Source organism: Austrofundulus limnaeus, unplaced genomic scaffold (genome assembly GCF_001266775.1).
Source record: "Austrofundulus limnaeus strain Quisiro unplaced genomic scaffold, Austrofundulus_limnaeus-1.0 Scaffold617, whole genome shotgun sequence".
Lineage (NCBI taxonomy): Eukaryota > Metazoa > Chordata > Actinopteri > Cyprinodontiformes > Rivulidae > Austrofundulus > Austrofundulus limnaeus.
In genome coordinates, this window is record NW_013953019.1 from 130,934 (window position 1) to 153,667 (window position 22,734).

The window sequence follows — 22,734 nt, forward strand, 5'->3', positions numbered from 1 at the left end:
AATAGTCAGTGAGTTTAATCCTTTCTTTTACTAYTTTGGTGATTTCACTACTACTTTTACTTCCTATTGTTTTCTTCGTCGTCTTTTCGCCAGTAGAAACAGCCGGTTCTTGATCACGTGACTCTCATGATGCGAAAAAAGTGTTTCCATTGTAGTTTTGCGAAATACATCAATTTTGATATGGCCAAAAAAACACCTTCCTAGTGCAAAAAACATTTTGTCGAAAAACCTATTTTTTTCTAAATTTACGTGTTTCCATTGAGCAAATTTATTTTCGAAATTCTAATTTGCGCATTTTCATGGTCAATGAAAACGCGGCTACTAACAATGATCAAAATGATAATTGATCTAAAACTTGGTTTCATTCGTATTGTATTTGCGGTAGTGTATTATGTTAACTAAATGAAATGCCTTTACAATTTAAAAAGCAACAAACTTTTCAAATAAATCATAAGACATGATTATGACAAACATTTACTGTATRTACTTACCAACATTTGCTGGTGGCAATGATGGATGTCTGAGTGGAACACTACTGCTACTAGTGGTCAAAATGTGTACTGCAACTCAGTCTATTGACACCCAATAACATCCCACAGCCCTCGTGGCCATTAGTTGAAGAACAGATCTTTCTTTTGACACCTTAAAATGGCAAGCAGCCCAAAAGTTMAGAATCACCACATTAAAATACATACAACATCACATCTTATAAAAGAAGTATTTTATTTCTTCTCAAGTAATGGAAAAGAACAAAGACCGAAAAATGTCAGATTTGTTCTGAGYGAATACTTAATACACAGCAGCCACGTCTTCATCTTCATCCTTAAACCTTTAATATCAATTTAGATTTTTTTCTGTACAAAGAGTTTTGATCTGTTGTAAGAAAATATGCTGTCCTGTCTTTGTTACTCCTGATATGTTGGTGTAGACTCAAAAGTTTACAAAAGAAACAGGGCTTTTGTAGTTGTCAGTTGAAGATGATGTGTTTTTTTTTTTTTATCTGAGGAGCTTCCTCGTGCCAGGCTCTGACGTAATGTTAACAATGGTAGTAAAAAGTTTTATATATATATATATATAGTTTAAAACAAGATATGTGTGGATTGGGTCATAATACAGTTTTTAGATGAAAGTCGTTTGTGGGAATGTTGCACAAAGCCACAATCTATAATTATACTGTACATTGTAAACTTGTTTATTTGGTGATGCATTTTTTAAACTCCTGACTAACTTTGGTCACAAAGTTGTTTTTTTCCCTCATGWCTCCAACAGAAGTAACCCAGTGAGACACTTCCTTAAAGGGATCTCCGACTACTTGAACATTTTCACTATTCCACTAAAAGTTTTTGAAAACTCATAATTACTTTACCTGAGCATGTCTCCATTCTTTTACTGGTGCAATGCATTCTGGGGATGATGATGAGGATTGGTTGAAATTGACACTAATACACAAAGAATCARCTAAAAAGCTGTAATGTCAAAGTCATATTTTGTAAATGTGGTTGCGTTTTGCACAATACGTATGTGTTGAAACGAAATGTTACGCGATGTTAGGGAATAACCCCATGAGCTAACGCTATATTTATTAGCACTGGAGATAATGCTATATTTATTTATTTTTGTAATTTAATCTCAGGTAATGGAAAAGAACAAAGACTGAAAAATGTCCTCCGATTTGTTCGGAGTGAATACTTACTACACAGCAGCCACATCTTCATCTCCATCCTTACACCTTAATATCAGTTTTACTATTAGCTCCAGATCTAACGTTGTGTACTGTGCCTATTATCTCAGGAGCTAATGCTGTATTTATTAKATCTGGAGCTAACACCATATATGAATATATATTAGATATGGGACAAATGAAGCAGTTCTATTGTCCTCCATCATCATTTTCATTTTGAGGTTGAGTCATTTTTACATTCTTGTCTCGGTCATTGCACACCAGTTTCATTTAAAATGTCAGGTATTGTCCAAATTAATGTTCTAGCTGGATAGAGCGAACAACAGAGCAGTCAATATACATAATTTACCCAGACAGCTTTGCAGTGTAACTAACATGGCGATGGCCGTGTGACAATATGTATTTTTTATTTTAAAAAACTAAACACAGTATTTTTACAGTCTTCTTAATATGGTTGAAATAAATGTTTATCAAGTGTAATGYTAGAAATAGATGGAGATCCCTTTAAGGACCTTCATGAGGGAGGTGCAGCTGGGGTTGATCTGTGAGTTCAGCTCACAGAAACAAAGGTGAAACAGGGTAAAGATTAAGATGAGAAAGCTCCTCAGACAAATGTCTTCAAAAATTGAAAGTCTGGTTGCCTTTTTAACTGGAAAATAACCCTCTTGGGTACTTATGATGCTTTTTCACAGTGAGAACAACATCGAGTCATCACTTTCTAAACTCACCATGATCCTCACAAAGACAGCTGCTGGGCCATCTCGTCAACATCAACACCTCCTTCATAAAATACAACATTTATATCAACATTCATAATCTGAGTGTGTTAACAAGTCATGTCTGGTCTATAAATGAGGAGTTCAACACAAGAGTCAACTTTTCCTTTTTGTAAATGTATGTACCAAACACGACGGGCAGCCACCTGAGGCAGCTGCACATTCGTGGGAAACATGTTTGAAACTTTGTGTCTACTTTCTCGGTGTGTCAGCAGTGTTAGAACTAAACCACCTTGAAGGTGGAACAACCGTGATAATAATGAGGAATTTGCTTTGGTCTTTCACAAGAGATGTTCCCGACTCTATAAAGCCCTGAGTCCAGAACTGGTCCTTGCTTTACTGTTCCTAACCGTGAAGGAGAGGAAGAATACAAAGTCAGTTCATTCCTTTTTAATTCTCCAACTGGCAAAAACTGCTTCCAGTCCTGCTAACATTTGAGGTGTTTTTTGCTGGTCATGTCGTTCCAGATGCGATGCATCTCCTCTGGGGAGATCTGGTGGACAGTGACCACTCGGCGGTAGCGGCAGAGGCTGTAGGCCATCTTCCAGTGGTTGAAACCGCTGTTCTGAAAGGGGTGGATGCCTAGCTTGCGGAGGCACACGCCCACGTACACGTCCTCCAGGTGCAGCAGCCTGGTGTGAAGGGATGTTTTGTATATGAGCTCAGCCACGTCTGCTGAGAAGACGTAGCCGGTACCAGAGCAGAAGGGTGGGTACTTGCTGTCGGGGTAGAGATCCCGGGGCATGTACCACTTGCTCCGCATGTCTCTGATCGGCCCGCCGTTGATGACGTAGCCTGTGAAATATCTCCTCCTGGGTTTGGTGGTGGGCTTCAGGAGGCTGTAGATTAGGTTCTCCATGTTGACAAAGATGTCACTGTCCGTCTTGAGAACATACTGAGACTTTGAGCAGAACGTGGCCACCCAGCGCATGCCCATCATGGTCTTAAGGGTCAGGTTGTGGTACGAGTCGATAAAATCCTCCACCACGATGTCGTGGAAGATCTGACTCTCCTGTTCAACCATCTGGTTGAGGACGGCGTCTGTGCTCCGGCCCAACAGAAACAGAGTGACCACGCGGACATCCGGGAACGTGGTCTCGTCCCCCCACGTCTCCCTAATGGCCTGACGGGCATCAAACTCCTTGTGGGTGGTGCTGATCAAGATGACGAGGAACGGGGGCTCAGCCTCGCACTTCTTGGCTTCGTTGACGAGGTAGCTGAAGTCATGAGGGTTGAGGGAGCGCGTGCGGACGTTGCTGAGCGTGGAGTTCTTCACTGCTTTTGGCGCCTTGCGTATCGGGATGGACATCTGGCCTATGAACGACGAGGAGGGGCGGGACACACTCAGGTACCACAGAGCACTGGCCCAGCATACCACCGTCAGCAGGTACAAGCAGGAGACCTTCGAAGGCATTGCTGTTCAATCGGCCGGCGTTACCAGCGTCGGAAACATCCAGGCCCCTCCTCCATGGGGTGCGTCGGATCCGGAGGCGCAGCTTGAGGCCGCCTTCGCAACGCTGTTGACATTAATTTCAGATAATAGACTCCCCCACCGTCTAGTGTCGGTGCTTTGATTGAAAAGAAGCACTGGGGAGATCCCTTATCATGTTTGCGGCCTTACGAGGTTTCATTGCAGCTCGTGGAGAGGCTTTCAGTTTTCCTTGATGGCATCTGCAGAAAAAAAAAACAGACAAATCATGAGCACATAATGAAAGAGCATCGAGACGAGCGCGTTGACTGAATGTAACGCAGAACAGGCTGGATTTTATATTCTTTAGGAGGCGTTTATATCTGCAAGGCGCGTGACATATTTAACAACGCTTTTTTATTCCCTTTTTCATTACAGCCTATAAGATCAGCGGCTGAGCAGAGCCGGAGYTGCAGCCCATCATTCTTTCACCGACTGTAATGAGAGCGCTTCAGTCTGAAGACACAGGGGCCCGCTCCGGCTCTGGCTCCATCTTCCTCTGACCACTCTCTCTTTGTAAATGCAGTTTATCTCTTTCTTATCCCTCCTGGACCAGGCGGTGGCTGGAAAATCAGAGCCTGAGATGATGAGGAGGAGGAGGTGAAATGGTCTCAGGGGAAAAGAAAAATATCCACTTCCTCTCCAGACCCTAAACGTACGACTGAGCTGAGAAACTTTCAGAATCACTTCTTAACTTGGAGCCAAATTGAACAGGAAAATAAAATAATTTATTGTACTTTTACAGGACTCAGAGGCTGTGACGGATGAACAGCTTCGGCGTCTGAAGCCAGAGTAAATTAAATGCGTCTCTCTGAACAGACTTTTATTTGCTCCAGATATGCTGTAATCTCCTCTGATGTGACAGCGGCTCTGTATGTTCTTTCTGATTGAGCTCGACGGCTGATAAAACGCTCAAAAAGATCCGATTTGAGATAGTGAAATGAGTGGAGAGGCCTGCGGTGCTGCGTTTGGAGATAGGGGTGTAACGATAAGAGCGACTCATTCTTTCATCACGCGACGCTTCTTTTCATCAAGACTTTTCTCTTATTGCGCTCTCTCTTCCTTCTCTTTCTGAGGCGGTGTCATCAATCTCATGGTCCAGTAGAAGCCATCTCATCACAGCTGCTTTCCCACTCCTCCTCTCTCCTCGTGCCCTCAATCACTCTCTCCCCATCTCTACTTCAGCGGAGGCTTGATCCATCTTCATACGTCTCGCTGCTCCCCTCCCCCGCCTCTCCTCTGCCTTGTTTTTGTCTTGTTTTTAAGTCTCCCACACCATCTCGTTTCTTTCCTCGCGTCACTTGAAACTCTCTTTTACTCACCCTCCGTGCCCTCTTTTTTTGTTTTTGGGAGGAGGAAGTGTTTGTCTCAGAACTCGTCTCTCTAACTTATTGACAGCTTCCACTGCAGTCGTTTTAGCTTCAGGCACTCCATCTTTGCTTCTCCTCCTTACAAAARCCTCACTACATCATATTCATCCCATTTCCTCGACCTTGCTCCCCCCTCCTTCCCACTCTTCCTGTGTGTTTTCACCTTGAGAAGGGGCTGCTGGCTTCACAAACCTGCAGAAAGTACTTTGCGCTTTTTTTTTTTCCAGCACCAAGGAACCAAAGACCTTCTTTAGTGATGAGACCTCTCTTCCACTTGGAGTAAATTAAAGGACTGCTATGCTGTTTTCACGCTGCTGTGTTACTTTGAATTACCACAGAGCTCAGCAGAAGCTCTCTGCACAAAATATTTCACTTCCACCAGGATGCGGAGCTGATTCTAGCTGTGGTGAGAGAGAGCACCCACATTTACCTGCAGTAATTCATGGTTAGACCACACCATCTACTGATTCAGCTGCAGTGTGAAGAAGGGAGGAGAATAATTGCAGATTTTATCTCCTCTGTTGAGTTTATAATCAGAAACGCTGTGTTCAGATGCAGCTCAGATTTCTGCTTCCAATCAGTAAACTTGTCATAAAGCCAGTGCTCTCAGCTACAGGTGATTATGAAGATGAAACCATTAAAGTCTAAAGTATAAATGTTCCTCTGTGAAAGTTTAACAAAGCAAAATCTTTACCTAATTCAAGATGGCCAGTATACAGTTATTTGACATTTAAAAAATGCCAAAATGACAGTAACCAAGTTCTTGTTACAGTTGTTGAGCTAAAGTTTGATGTGTCTTTGATCTCTGTGGGGACAAAGTGAATTTTAAGAAGTTAAGATTTGATTACAGGTTAATTTCATTATTGAGTTGATGTTTTGGCTTTCAGATGCTATTTTTAAGAGCAGAGATTTGTTAGAGAAAATATTTTTCAACAGATTGACATCACTGTCAATTAGAGACAGAAGTGAATGTATTATGCTGATACATTCTTATATAAGTCCATGATTATTTATTTGTATGTGTAGGCATTTTTGTCTCTCTGGGAAAACTTTCCAAACCGAAGAGAAGAATTTCTACACAGTCTTTTAGTGAACTCTGAACCYGCATCACTCTGCATGGTGAAGCTGAACGTGGAACCCAAAAATCTGTGACAAACAATGAGGAGAAATGCGAAAAGCTTTCTCAGGCAATTTCTAACCACTTTGTGCCCTCAGTGTCAGCTCATCATTTTCTCAACAACAGTCTGTGAGGTCACCGGCAGACTGTGGTTAAAAATAACAAATATGAAATGTCAGAGAGTTTCTGAGCTGCTTTAAACAACTAATCTGAAAAAAACACTTGATTAAAGGATAATGAAGAGAAACATGCCTGATGATCAAACTTCAGGGTAAATGAGCACCAAAAATCAGACTGTTTCATTTTAACCTGCACATGAAAAGAGGCCAATAGTGTTTTTGACTGTCTGTTAGCAAAATATCTCATCAACCAGTGGACAAATTAACCCAATTCAAAATGGCCACAACAGATAATTGGACAGAAACTCAAAAATACCTACAATTAAGTTTTCCATCCATCCATCCATCCATCCATCCATCCATCCATCCATCCATCCATCCATCCATCCATCCATCCATCCATCCATCCATCCATCCATCCATCCATCCATCCATCCATCCATCCATCTTCCAGCTCTTCTGGGAGGACTCTAATGTGCTCCCAGATCAGCTGAGAGACATAGTCTCTCCAGAGTGTCCTGGGTCTTCCACAGGGTCTCCTCCCAGTTGGACATGTCCAGAACATCTCATTATAGGGAGGTGTCCAGGGGTCCTCCTTACCAGATAAACCCCCTCAGCTGGTTCCTGGTTCCAGCTCTACTATGAGTCTCTCCTGAACGTCTCAGACTACAGAGACAGTCCACCTACCCTGCAGAGAAAACTCATTTGGACCTTCTGGATCTGAAATCTGGATCTTTCAGTCTCTAACATAGGTCCTAATCATAACTGATTCATCACCACCACATCCTCCAAAACAGATCACGTAGATATCTGTATGTCAAGTGAGATTTGACATAATGTTAGTTTTTTTTAATGCCATCCTTTCTTAACATCAAATGGTTTCAGTTTAAGGTTTGGGAACAAAAAGCGGTCATCATTCTGGGAATGCTTGTTAGCGTTTAGGGTTCCTCAGGAGTCTTTAGACCTCGCAGGTTCTGCTGGAATTCTAAAAGGTTAATTAGAAAGTCTATACAGTGTATGTGTATTTTATTATAAATAAAGACAATAAGAGGACTGGTACACAGCAGAAACACAATAAATGCTAAAAGGTTTCCTTTCATGACTAATCTGTAGCTCATAATGCGTCACGTTAATGAAGGCACACCAATAGTTTAAAACCACCACCTTTCAGTGTAAACATGGAAATCAAGTGAAAAGAAATGAGTTATTTTCACAGCGTTTACTCCTGCTGGTCTGAAATGGTTGTCATGACAGTGAGGAGACAAGCTGCAGGGAGAAACAGGAAGGAAATGCAGTTGTGTACTGTACGCTGGAGTTAAGTGTTTTAAAAGTAACCCCACCACCCCACGGGAAGTCAATTTAGCAGCCCGAGCCGAGCTCTTTGACGCTGGCTGCAGCTTCATTACTCCTCACAGTCATTTCAAGACTTCACATGATGATTACCTTCACGTGGCAGAGACAGATACTGAATATTATGAAGGAAACATCTGTCCAGCTGTTCAGTGTTTGTACCTGAGACTCTACAGAAAGGTAAGTGCCATACACTGTATGTACCTGGTCCTGGGTACAAAAGCAGAAAATTAGAATTGATTTATTTGACTGTAACATCCACCCATTGAATTATTGAAAATGTTTTTAGACTGAATTTGGATGACCGCTGGTCTAAAACATTAATCCTAATACAATTTTTAGGGGACAGTTCCTCTGAAACTTATCAAACAGCAAGAGAACAACACAAAGTTCCTGCTCCACAACCAATGTGGATTTTGTGAAATGTGTTCATATTCAGGTTGTCTTTACACAGATATCAAGCTTTTGAATTTACTCCAAAGGGTTCAAAAATAGCATTTAATTTKAGTATGCTTTTCTTAAAGGAAGGGTGGGGGTATTATAAAAATCAACYTTTTTTKAGCCTTATATCATGTTATAATGTCATTTCCTCATCAAAAACATWCTCACAGTGTTGCTTTGACTCATCCATACAGGTTTGAGAAATCCTTGAATATGTGGAGCCATGTGGAGTTGCCTAAACACTTGGTGGTAGAAAGCACCACCTATTTATCCAAAGCTCCTCCCTGGAGCTCAGTCTGTAGCTGAGCACCTGCCCCACAGAGCACCCCTCCCCCAAAGYATTGTTGTGAAGATGTGCTGAAGTGGGAATGTTGGAAACGGTAGGAGKTTCTTAAAGAGACAGAGGCCAATTTCAAAGAGTTTAGAAAGGCTATGATGCCRAGTCAAATGTATTTTTGATTCAGATTTTTCACAACTGAAAGTAACATAGTTGGTCTAGATTTAAACAATGTGCCTGCAAAATACATACTGTAAAACTCCACTTTACGGTGTTTTAGGAATATTGGGGGTATTCTTAAGAGGTTAAGGCTCCACTATTCTTCAAAAAGATGTGAGAAGTCAGCTCTCACTTTTGTAATTTGAGATGGTCTTTTTCTGTACCTAAAAGAGAACAGTTGGAGGATAAATCCTGATAAGCCCTCCCACTCAGACAGCACTGTTGTTAGTGTGGATGTTTACTTTCAGTTGWTAATGGAGGAGATGTGATAGTTTGTAAATTTATCACAAGGAGACCGCCAATGTTCACAACCGAACATGTGCCTATGTGCACTCCCTCTCAGTTTGCCTTTCTTTATCGTTAGTATTGCATCAGTTGTTGGCTGTATTTTCTCACAGCCTTGACCTGCTGCTCAGTGATCAGCTCACTGCAGCCACTTTGCATAAACACCCACAAAGATCTAACCAATCACACAATGCTCGCCGCATAATGCTGTGAGAGCTAGTTCTGACTTGAGTCAATGCACGAGACAGGGTCTCAGCAGGTGGTTAGAGTAGCAAACTACACACTTTTTGTTACATACCTGCGTAGTCTGATTTATATTCAAAGAGAAGTCCCAGTTTTGCATCTCGCTTACATGAAAGACAAAAACTGCATTCATCACGTGCATCAACTGTCATTTTGAGTATGCTTTGCTAACTCAAAATCTGCTAACTAAAAATATAGCTTCACTAACACTAAAATAATTATCACAATGATTAACACTAAACAGCTAAATAAGTAAAAATTAGAAGGAGCTAACAGCTAGTTGYGTATAGCTAAGATGACTGTCACTCAGTTTGTCCAAATCTTCGTCTCTTTCAAGCTAAAACCAGTGGAACGGACACAACCTGTTAATGTTAGTTTGTTAGCTGTTAGCCAAATTAAAGTTGGCAAAACTTAATTTTGCGGGAGCTAAATGGACCGCTGAAAATTTTTCACAGTTAATGAAAAAGCTAATCTGCTAAATAAAAAAATCTGTTTAATTTTTGACCTGCAAACTGAGGCCTGTAGAGTCTGACTGGGAGCTTTTAGTTAGTAATTTCTTTTTAACTTGTGAAAAATCTTTGTTGCAGTAGAGTGATCATATACTCTCAACTCTTCCCAGCTCCTCTGAGGTCATTGCTGATGACTTTCCTTCACAGCGTTGTGCTCTGGATGAATATTTAAAGCTCCTCAAAGCATAAAACCTTTTTTAACAAACTTACTGCATTAAAGACATYAAAAGAAATGAAAATGCTCAGAAAGACGGTCATAATGATTTGATATTTTATCCTCAGCGGGAGGATTTSGGATCTTTTCATATGAATCATCTGTATTGTCTTTGCAATCAGCTGACCTGTGTGTGGCAGCTGTAAAAAGCTCCAAGGCTGTTTGAGATTTAGTCCCGGTTTATGTCGCCTGATAATTGATTGCCGTTGTTAGTGGAATGACCTTGCTTTTGTTGAGGGGGGGTCATGAGTCAGCAAGGGAGCCGCCAAAAGAGACAAACAGAGGCAGTGAAGAGGAGGAGGAAGAGGAGTAACGGTGCATACAGACAGACACATCTGAAGCTCTCTGGGCTGACAGCTTACATTCCCACCGCCTGCCTCCATATTACAGATCTAATGACTGACAGAGAAAAAAACTAAACAAACAACGAACCACCTCCATCAGGTCTGTACAGAGCTGCGTGATGATCTGAGCGGGAGACATGACCTGTAAATATTATTCACGGAGGGGGGAAAATAAACACCAGAATAATACATTCAGAAAAGAACTCCGGTGAAAATGATATTGTGTTGGAATGAGAGTTTTATGATTACCGAACAACCAGCTTCCTCCCCAAGAGGACCAGCTCAGACTGCAGGCTGCAGGATCGGGTGCTCTGATGCAGAGTCTCGGGGATTTGGAACAAAATACTTTTGCAGTTCAAATTTAAAAACAAACAGCTTTTGTCAGTGTGGCAGAAATCAACAGTCTGTAGCCCAAAACTCTTCTCCCTTATCTGGAGCTCCTGCTGTTCGGCTTGGGAGGGGTTTAAATTATCGCAGGTAAACACGGGGAGGACAAACTAAAATTGTTAAGCTTTCGCTCCACTTTTGCTTTGGTTTTCTTTCACCAACATTCAAAGGGAGAATTAACGGGTGAGGAATTTACCAGCAAATCGGTTYACGTCTCTTCTAATAAGAGGCACAATTAAAACATAGGGGCTGGAAGGGTCTCAGTATGTAACCCGCATAATAAACAGGGATGGGATGGTTGAGGAGCAGCAGCTGTATCATCAGTATTTCAGGCCACAGGCTGGACACTCTGGGCTTAGCCGAAAGCCTCTGAATGCAAAGGAGCTTAGTCGCGACAGAGGAAATGGGATATCGATAGAAGCCAACAGATTTGGCCGAGGCACAGAGGGGCTGGTGCTCCATCCACACTTCTGTTCCAACTTCAGCCCAAACTGTTTAGATCGTACCAGTCCTGAGCCAAACACAGAAGAAAACAAAACAAACTAATGATTCTTCAAAGTTCTGCAAAGAAAAGTTTGGTTTCCTGCAGGATCTGAAACACAGAAGATCTGTGACTAACGCTCACCTGAGTAGAGGTGGGCATATCGATCTAAACATCGATATTATCKATACCTGAGAATAGTTCTGAATTGATGCAAGTGTGATGAGTTTGAAACTTTTGTTGCAGTCCCTCTTCTATACATCCAGCAAATTACTCAAATTTTTGCACTTTAGTTGCACCACTACTTTTCACAAATATCGGCGTGCAATGGAAGGTATTTTTTGTTTAGTTGACATTGTGTATTTGAAAAAAAGTGGAAAATTATTTCAGTTTTATATTTTCGAATGTTTTATGCTGACGTAGTTAGTTAATAAAAAATATTTTTCTTTGCCTAAAATTTTTGTTCTGTGTTTTATTATAATCAACTGACTAAAGACAATACCACACATGTATTCGGTGAACATGAAGTCAAATAATATGTATCATATCGGCATTTACTTGGTATACAGGGTGAGTCAAAAGTCTCAGGACATCCTTTTATTTCTGAAACAAAAGGAAAAATAAAATATTGGATACTTCAACAAGTAATGGGTGGTGGTGGTGGTGGTGGTGGGGGGGTCTATCTTTTAGGCCATGTCCAGAACATGGCCTTCATCTTGAAAGCTGCCAAATTGGATCAAAGTCAAGCTTTTCCAATATAAAGATGGTCATGCATCCTGAAAACAAGGGTTATCTCAGAAATGGATTGTTGCAATAAGATGTGCAATGTCTCTTGTGGTTCAAAAGTTATCAACACAAAAAATTGCAAAAACAWCCAGGACTGTTGCCTGTTATTTGATGTGTTCAATGTGCTTTGATCTAATATGGCGGCTTTCAAGAAGGCTGCCATGTTCCAGACATAATCTAAATAGACCCCCTCACCCATTACTTGCTAGAGTATTCAGATCTTTTATTTTCCCTTTCTGTTATGAAAGAGTGTCCCGAGTCTTTTTACTCACCCTGTACAACAGAAAGACGGTAAATTGCTGAACCTCAGTCCGACAAACCCTGTGGTGGAACCAACAGAAAGCTGAGCAGAGATTAACGATGAGGAGTGGGCCAGGATCCCTCCACAACCATGTAAGGCTGATACAGATATGAGTTCTGCTGCTGGAGGAAGTTCTACAGCKTTTCCATTTTGGCCTCGTTGTTTTATATAAAGCAAGATGGTGGAATACAGTATGTTGTGAGTTTTTTGATTTTACATTTGAGGTTAGATTTAATTAACTAGTCTGGTAAAGACCAGATTATTTTTTTGTAACTCATCAAACATAAACCTAAAACTGAAACAGGGTGGAACAGACCTTTTCCCCAGGACTGTAAGAGAGAAACCTGACAAACTGTTCTGCATGTTTTCAGAGCGTTGCTTGACTCCCCACATCAGTCAGACCTGTGTCCTGAATGCTAATCCTTCTTAGAAATTGTGTAGCGCAGCTTGATTTATGGCTGTAATACGTTTCACTGTCCRACTGGGTGACTTTGAAGTTATACAACAGGTATGCTCAGAGCTGCGCCGGGGGAAGAGTGGTGACAATGCTTCGAGACAACACATAAATTATGCTAATACCTCCGAGGCAGACTCCTAGCACTCAAAGTCAAATGTCGTGATGCCAGCTGGTGAAAATGAATCGAGGCATTTCTGTAAAAATAAAGCAGTTAGAGGCTTATATGAGAGAGTACGGAGAAAATAACACAAAAGATCTGCCTGTAAAAGCCAGAATTATTAGCCATAAACATATAAACATTTAAAACATCCAGGTTAGTGGCCCTCCAGGACCAGGACTGGACACCACACACCTAGACAGTCTGAATCAAGACGCTGTTCACTTTTTAAAATTTCTCTTATTCAGGCCAAATCTTTGCTGAGTTGTGTTCTTCTACTGTAGCTGTCACAGCTTCAGGTGCAGCTGCCTAAGGTTGTTAGTGTGCTAACTTCTAACAGAACCATGTCAGGGACTTCACACCTAAAGTACACAATTCACATCGCTCAGCAGAATCCAAGAGCAAAGGTGAATCCCAGTTCAGCATGTCCTTCCAACCTTTAGCTCCATGAATACTGAACTTAAAATATAAAACTTCACACATCGGTCAGCGGGATGTAGAGTTGGTTTCTGATGTATAAAGTTCATTTTCTTTACAAAGCAGAAAAACTACAACGAGACCATAGAAATAACGCCTATAACATAGAAACCACACAAACCACATCTGGACTATAAAAAAGCCACACCTGAACAAGAGAAACTACATCTGAACCATAGAAACTACATCTGAACCATAGAAACTATATCTGAACCATAGAAACTATATCTGAACCAGAGAAACCACACCTGAACCATAGAAAGTACATCTGAACCATAGAAACTATATCTGAACCATAGAAACCACACCTGAACCATAGAAACCACACCTGAACCATAGAAAGTACATCTGAACCATAGAAACTATATCTGAACCATAGGGTGTATTCAGACCAGGAAAGTCTTTTGGTCCACTTGTTTGGTCCGGACCAAAAGTGGACTTTATTTTTTTTCGTTTGGTGCAGTTTGCATTCACATTGTGCTTTTTTGCAAAAGAACTATAAGTTGTAAACAAAGCCTTGAGGCTGACGATCATTGCTCCCACTGGACAAAAAAGGACAGGGGCGGGACTGAGCCACAGACCCAGAAGAAAACAAGGAAGTCCTGCATGCTCCGGTTCTGATGCACACATTTATGCTGATAATAAAACTGCAATAGCATTTAAAATGTCAGAAGCAGCTAATTTAATGGTGGTTTCGTGATGATATTCTAATTTTGGAGCGACGTCAGTAAATACGTCCCGCAACCCAAAAGAGATGAGGTGCGCTTTGTGTTCTGACCCACTTCATGCTGGCAGCAGAGCTGCTAACAGGAGACAACGAAACAGGTATGATTTCAGTTTATTTAGTTCAGCAACGGTGGCCTGTGAAGTCCAAAAAGGCGCATGTTTAATGCAGTTGGTTCGGTTAGAGTCCGGTCTGTATTCACACCAGAAGCAAACTGAAGCAAACCACACCAGAGTTTGTTTGGAAGCGGACCGAGATCACCTCAAAAAGCAGGTCTCGGTCCGGTTGTTTGATCCACACTAGAGTTCACATGAGTGTATTCACACCTGCACAAAAGGTCCGGACCAACGCTGGAAAAGAACTCTGGTTCGTTTAAAGCAGACCAAATTGTCAGGTCTGAATACGAACATAGAAACCGCACCTGAACTATAGGAACTACAAGTGAACCATAGCAACTATATCTGAACCACAGAAACCACACCTGAACTATAGAAACTACATCTGAACTATGGAAACTACATCTGAACCATAGAAACTACATCTGAACCATAGAAACTCTATCTGAACCATAGAAACCACACCTGAACTTTAGAAACTACATCTGAGCTATAGAAACTACATCTGGACCATATAAACCACACTTGACCTATAGAAACTACATCTGAGCTATATAAACTACACCTGGACCATATAAACCACACTTGACCTATAGAAACTACATCTGAGCTATAGAAACTACACCTGGACCATATAAACCACACTTGACCTATAGAAACTACATCTGAGCTATAGAAACTACACCTGGACCCTATAAACCACATCTGACCTATAGAAACTACATCTGAACTATAGAAACCACACCTGAACCATAGAAACCACACCTAACATATAGAAACTACATCTGAACTATAGAAACTACATCTGAACCAGGGAAACCACACCTGAACTATAGAAACTACAACTGAACCATAGAAACTACATCCGAACCATAGAAACTACATCTGAACCAGAGTAACCACATCTGGTTGTCAAAGCAAACCTTGAAAACCCCCCAAATGGCCCCAAATCAGAACTTTTCATGCATTCCAAGTGACAAATTTATGTGACAGCTGCTGTCAAGGATCTCTCGTTTGAACTTTCATTTTACAAATCAAAGAAATACTGCTGAAAATGTCTGTTAACAAAATATTTCATTAATAAATGCACTGTTTTTTTACTTAAATATAAAAAGTTATAAATCTGTCATTTTCTTGCATATCAAGTAAAATCTGGAAAGTTAGTGGATAAATAAATTCTAACACTTGCTAATCCAAAATCCAAGATGGCTGCCAAAGTCCATATGAAAAAAAAAAGTGAAACTATGTCATATTTACTCACACTGACTTGAAATTTGATATGGTGGTCGCTGACACTGATCTACAATACATAGTAAAGGCAAACAAGGTGGAACTCAACGTCAAAGTGTTGATTGGTATGCCTCCGCCTCCCCTAGACATGACTGCCTTTGAAAAAAATGCCATTTTCATATTACCAGTCATCAGAACCGACCTTGACCTTTGATGCCCAAATCTAATGAGACTGAGTACTACCCTAATGGAGTTACTATACTCATTTATATGTAAATATATGATTTAATTCAGGAGATAAAAAGAGGAGATTGAAAAATTCAAGATGGCTATACAGGTAAAAAGGAAAAATTACCATAATTCATGCATTTTTTTGCCGTATTGAATTGGAATTTGACGTGATGGTAGCTGAAAACATACCCAAACACTTATGAATGCTATTCAAATGTTTAAGCGAACTGCTAAAGTTTAAAAAATCTGACAATTATTCAGCCATTATTAGTCGTACAAAGCTAAAAACTGCACAGTAGTACCTGAGAACAAAATTTAATAACATCTAAATGCTAAACAAAAATTCAAGATGGCTATAAGGTTTTAAGTCTCTCTCTCTCTCTCTGCCTGGATAATTTCAGGCTTTGGTCCAATCTATTGATTTTGGGGTCAAAGGTCAGAGTTAATCCTGCCTGAGAAGGAGTTGATTTTCAGTTTTATCAGGTAAACTGTGGATCAGAGACCTGCAACTGCAGAGAAATGTTTGTTTAGAACAGAAACAAAGCGAGGAGCCGATTGATCCGGCAGCAGCATGTGGCATCGACTCGCTCAGAACCAAACTTTTATCCTTTAAATCACGTCTTCTTCTGCTTTTTGACTCCGACTCTGACCCTGCAACAAGAACTGGACTCTTTAAGTCTCTGATGACCCTCTTAGATGGTCTTACTCCTGCAGACGGCCTCTGCGGGTGTTTCTCCATTCTGAGTTTATATTTGGTAGATTTGTCAGTAAAGCAATAAAACGGGATTTCACAATATTGGATGAGTTTAATATCCTGAGGGGGGAAACTTCCATCAACGGCACCAAATTCAAACGGCAGGAAGTAATAACAATAAAGAGCGATGGTCAGGAAGCTCGTCACCACAACCATCACCATTCTCCCATCATGCATCCTGCTTGTACGGCTGCGGCTCGGGGATGTGAACTGCATCAGAATGATTCATGGAAAGTGTTTCATGCCGAAAAATGAGCCAAACATCAAGTGAAAAAAACCCACAAAAAACAAAGTACCACTTCAGCTGATGATGGATAGGAGGAGAAATGTGGATTAGTGATGTTCCATTCTGAGCACAAATGGGTCATTTAAGCACTTAGCTGATAAAATTAGATTAATTCTAAGTACAATGTGCTCTCTACTTAAAGAATAATGAATGATCCTTTTAAGTTGGGCGTTGATTTTTTTWAAAAAGGAAAATTAATAAAGGTTTGGAAGGGGGGTTCTGCCTCGAGTGGAGGGGTTTAAGTGTTTCAGGGTTTTGTTCATCAGTGAGGGAATGGGGTCTGTTGTGGTTCAGAGGCAGCTGAAATGTCTTACCCTCATCTGAACTCTGAATACTGACTGAAAGAACAAGATCTCAGATCCAGGAGGTCCAAATGAGTCTTCCCTTAGAGTGTCCAGCTGAGAAGTTCAGTTCTCCAGGACAGACTCAGAGTAGAGCTAACTAAAACTAACTAACTAAAAACAGATGAACTGCTTTAATAAAGTAACTCCTGACTTCCACATTACTGGTGTTATTTTTGGATGTAGCAGATATTCCTGTTTATAATTAAATCCTCTGTTAGAGAAGCAAACTATTTCTGTCAGGTAAAATCCAACACAGAATGTTTTATACYCCATTTATCCCTGTTTTCCATATTAATATCTTGGAAATTTCTCTGTCTGAACCCCCCCAATAGCTTACTTCTATATTTTTACAATGTACACAATACTGCAACAAGAAAAACACACAGAAACCCACGAAGTCAGCTTATCAGAGGAAGTTATCCAGTAAACATCTGCTGACAGCACAATGCAGCCACTCAGTGACCTATTAAAACATCTGTCCGGTGCTGATGGGGGTGCAGGATTAGTGCTGGAGCAAACACACRTGCACAGCAGTCGTCCTCCACTCTGCTCCCTCTCAGGAGTTATCAGGAAACACCATCTGAGCGCCGGCAGACAGGTTCAACATAGAACAGGCTGAGCACGTCCCGGTTCTACAGCAGGGCCCGACAACTGCACCTGTCCAGATAACACCCAGGTCTCTGGGGCTGCAACTGTGGTGGGAACACACACAGAACCACAAGACTCCCAGGTTTTATCTGAAACCGAGCTCACCTGCAGATTCCTGAAGACACCTCCCCTGGATTTAATTTTTCAGTGTGTCAGCTGCCAGTTGTCTTCCTTTAAGGTTGGTAGAGTCCTGTGGGAACAACAGCCTCTCCTGGCAAGCCACACACACACACACACACACACACACACACACACACACACACACACACNTCCATCCATCCATCCATCCATCCATCCATCCATCCATCCATCCATCCATCCATCCATCCATCCATCCATCCATCCATCCATCCATCCATCCATCCCCACTTGTTCCTGAAGGAAGAGTCCAGCTCTGCAGAGAAAACTCATTTCGACCGCCTGTTCTCACTATCTGGTTCTTTCGATCTACCCAGAGTTCACAGCCATACGAGGGGAGGAACGTACAGAGATCGCTGTGTCTTGTAGCTCATCTGCCTCTTCATCACAACAGACCGGCATAAAGTCTGCAACACTGCAGAAGCTGCACCAATCCGTCTGTCTATCTCACACTCCGTTCTTCCCTCCCCCATAAACAAAACCTTGAGATACTTGAACTCCACTTAAGGGACGACCTCACTCCCAGTTTTTCCTCGTGTGGTTATTTATATAGAATTTTGTTATTCTTTACAAACAAATTGGAGTAGCCTTTTTCTTGTTAATCAGGTCTAAGATAAACTATTTCTCCAAGCTGAGTTCGGTCAAAGAGTTATTTACAAGTAAGATTTGAATCATTCATGATTTTCTCTACGAACCCAACTTTGAAATATCCAAATCAATCACTAAATTAAAAAAAACGTTCCCCTCACGTTTCACCAACCTTCCATCTCCAGTTAAAACAGAAGTCAGTGGTGATGATGCAAAAATGTTAATGGTGACTGATGGCTTTGAATTAAATATACATCACATAAGTGGCAGGAAGATCCATTACTCTGGCGTCTTGTGGTGGCACTGGCTACATTCCAACAAGTTACGGACATTTGATGATCCTTGAACACAAAGTCCTGATAATGATGGTATTTTATCAGTCTGAATTTAAATTTCTCTGCAGGAAAAATAATCTACATCCTCTCGCTTCTCGTAAACGCACACACACAGGTTGGTTTTTATATCCCCGTGAGGACCGTGGATTGACTTCCATTCATTTTCTGGTAATTTTATAGCCTAACCCTGAACATTTACTCTAAAATTAACCTCACTTGACACAAAAACTAATCTAAACTCAATGCACACCTTGGTCCTACCCCCACCCCCACCCACACACACACACACACACACACACAGAGAGAGAGAGAGAGAGACATTTGATTTTATATCCCCGTGAGGACCGTGGATTGACTTCCATTCATTTTCTGGTAATTTTATATCTTAACCCTGACCATTTACCCTAAAATTAACCTCACAGGTACATACCTGACTCTAAACTTAACCTAAACTCAATGCACATATTGGTCTTAAACCTACCCCCCCCGCCCCACCCAAACTTGGCATCCAGACCTGTGGGGACCGGGCATTGGTCCCCACGAGGCTGCCTTTTTCTGGAAAATGGTTCCCACAATGTAGCAAATAAATGTACACACATAAACACACAAGTTTGTTTTTCTATCCCCATGGGGACTTGGCATTGACTTCCATTATTTTCCAGTCTTTTTTATAGTCTAGCCCAGACCCTTTACCCCCCACCCAAAATCAGCATCCATACCCATGGGGCCCAGGCTTTGGTCCCTATGAGGAGCATTGGGTCCYCAAAATTTGTGTTTTTCTGAAAAATGGTGCCCATGTCAAAAGCATGTCGACACACACACAGACACCAGTGTGTGAGGAGCTGATACTTGCATTGATCTGTGAACTCTGTCCACTCATCTCTACAAACTGTGTCATAAAACCAAGGATTAATCAGCTCCAGGACCTCTGGTCGACATGTGAACTGGTTCTGGGCATTAACAGGTTCCGGGGCTCGGAGATGTGCAGCAAGGCTGCTTATAGACATTTCCAGCCAACGATGAAACATTAATCCTGATAAGGTGCTTTGTGTGTGTATAAACAGCCCCAAATCCACAGAAATCCCAGAGGGAACTAATTATTAAAGAGACGTTGGTTTTATTATCTAACAAGTTAAAACAAAGTGAGATCAGTGAGCAGCTTCTGTTAGCTGCTAACACCACAGATTACAGCCTAATCCACTCAAAAGCTGCAAACTGGAGACGTTAAAAACAACAAACACATATGGAACACTGGAGAAGCCATTCTTATTTTTATCAGATTCATACAGTTAATGAGCTTTAAGCTTTCCATGAACAAACTTTTTAAATAGCAATTTGTTTTTTTTAGTTGTTAATAATTAGTTAAAGGCTCCAAACATTTAAACTGGGGCTGCTCTTTACAATTAGATAAATTAATTGTACAATTAGAAAATAATTAACGTAAATACACAGTATGTGCCAGAGAAAGATCATTCTAGTGACAGATAAAAGGCAGGTGAGAAGGTTTCTGCCTGTCTGGATACAACAATCAGACACTAAGCTAAATGTTGGAGTTGTGGCTGAGAGTCATTTCCAACATGCACAGAGTGCTACACACTGCACAACAGGAATGTTCGAGGGTCAGTCGCCTGTATGTTCTCGATTTGTCCCTGCTCTAACACACCTCATTCAAATACAGGATTTACCTTCTCGGCATGTCAAAGTCTGCAGAGGCCTACTGATTAAGCACGCCTTAGGTTCAGTTGTGTTCAACCAGGACAACATCTAAAACTAAAACCTGCAGCACTTCAGCTCATGAGAACTAACTTTGGACACCACTGCTGTACAAGATCTTAGATTTATCCCTCCTGCAGTCCCTGATACTCTTTGACCCGAGGACTTCTCAGATCATCTCAGGGAGAGTCCAGCTACCCCGCAGAGAAAACATTTAGACATCCTGAATCTGAGATCTGGTTCTTTCAGTCGCTACCAGAGTTCCTGACCACAGGTGAGGGCAGGAACACAAACTGACCAGTAAACTGAGAGCTTCTCCTTACAACTCAGCTCCTCTGAACCACAACAGGCCAGGTCCAGAATACTGGTGAAGCCACACCAAAGATGATCCCGTGGATCTGTAGATCTCCWGCTCCATTCTTCAAAATCCTGAGATATTTAAACTGTCAYCCCCAACATGTAACAGACATCCTGCTTGTTCTACACAATAATGTTAGTTTCAGTCTCTGTKAGTTCAGATCCAATCCACTGTTGTTACTAAACACACATCAGCTGACYGCCAAGCTGGGGCATCTCTCAAACGTGGCAAAACAACATCTACTTAAACTAATGGTGTCCAGTCCTGGTCCTGAAGGACCACTACCCCACGAAACTGCATTCTGGGTTCTTTACCAGGTGATTCTAGGTTCTGACTTTACTTATTTATTTGGGGAGCAGAAAAAGTAGTTATAAAATCTATATATAACAATGTTCTTACCAAAAGAACAAAATATGTTTGAGAAACTATGTAACCAGTTTTCTTACTAAATAAACTACTAATTTCTACAAAGTAGTAAAGTCCTCCTACAGTATAACCCACAAAGTACAGTAAGAGTACCAAAGTAAAAGTCTGATGTAATAATTCCTGTTGTTCTCTCTCTCAAATATTTTACATTTTAAGGATGGATGAATGAAATGATGGTACCCTTAACTTAATATTTTTTGCACAACCTTTTGAGTCAATCACTGCGATGAAATAATTCCTGTAACTGTCAATGAGACTTCTGCACTTCTCAGCAGGTATTCTGGTCCACTCCTCATGAACAAACTGCTTCAGTTGTCTCAGGTTTGAAGTGTGCCTTTTCCAGACAACATGTTTCAGATCCTTCCAAAGATGCTCAACAGGATTTGGGTCAGGTCTCATATAAGCCCAATTCAGAATAGTCAAGTGTTTTCCTCTTAGCAATTCTTGGTGTTTTTAGCTGTTTTGGTTCATTGTCCTGTTGAAGACCCATGACCTGCGACTGAGACCAAGCTTTCTGACATTGGGCAGCACATGCTGTATCTCTCTAGAAACCCTTGATAGTCTTGAGATTTCATTGTACCCTGCACTGATYCAAAACACCATGTGCCAGATGCAGCAAAGCAGTCCCAGAACATAACAGAGCCTYCTCCATGTTTCACATTAGGGACAGTGTTCTGTTCTTAATGTTTCATTTTTCTGTCTGTGAACATAGAGCTGATGTGTCTTATCAAAAAGTTCAGATTTCATTTCATCTGTCCAGAGGACATTGACCCTGAAGCTTTGAGGCTTGTCAACATGTAATTTGGCAAATCTTTTTTATGATTTGGTGTCCTCCTTGGTCATCTCCCATWAAGTCCAGTTTGGCTCGAACAAAGATGGATGGTGTGATCTGACACTGATGTTCCTCGAGCTTGAAGTTCACCTTTAATCTCTTTAGAAGTTTTTCTGGGCTCTTTTGTTACCATTCATATTATCTGTCTCTTTGAGTTGTCATCAGTCCAGGGAGGTTGGCTACAGTCCCACGGAACCTAAATTTCTGAATATGTGCAAGTGTAGTCACAGGAACATCAAGCTGCTTGGAGATTAGTCTTGACAAGGTAGGTGTTTACACCAGATATGGAACTAAAAAGGTCAAAAACATGCACGCACACACGCACGCACGCACACACACACACACACGTTTGTTCTTGAAACCCATGGGGACCGTACATTGACTTCCATTCATTTTTTTAGACTTTATATCCTAACCCTGACCATTTACCCTAAAATTAACTTCACAGGTACTTGACCCTAAAACTAACCTAAACCTTGGTCCTAAATCTAACCCCCCACCCGTAATTTTCATTTGGGGAGGCTGCTTTTTATGGGAAAAAACGTTGTAGGA

The 22,734-nt window shown here is 41.2% G+C and overlaps 1 protein-coding gene across 3 annotated transcripts in view; it reads right to left on the reverse strand.

Moving 5' to 3' along the window:
• Positions 1-704: 704 nt before the first annotated feature.
• Positions 705-22,734, reverse strand: part of LOC106531295 (beta-1,3-galactosyltransferase 1) — a 79,173-nt gene continuing 57,143 nt past the window's right edge. For 2 of the 3 annotated variants that reach the window (XM_014027112.1, XM_014027114.1), the window contains 2 exons: positions 17,898-18,003; positions 705-4,128 (listed from right to left, as the gene is read on the reverse strand). In XM_014027112.1, the coding sequence (XP_013882566.1) occupies positions 2,885-3,871 (987 nt within the window). In that variant the 5' untranslated portion in view covers positions 3,872-4,128; positions 17,898-18,003 and the 3' untranslated portion in view covers positions 705-2,884. The remainder of the gene's footprint in view (positions 4,129-17,897; positions 18,004-22,734) is intronic. The other variant, XM_014027113.1, reaches the window with a different exon arrangement.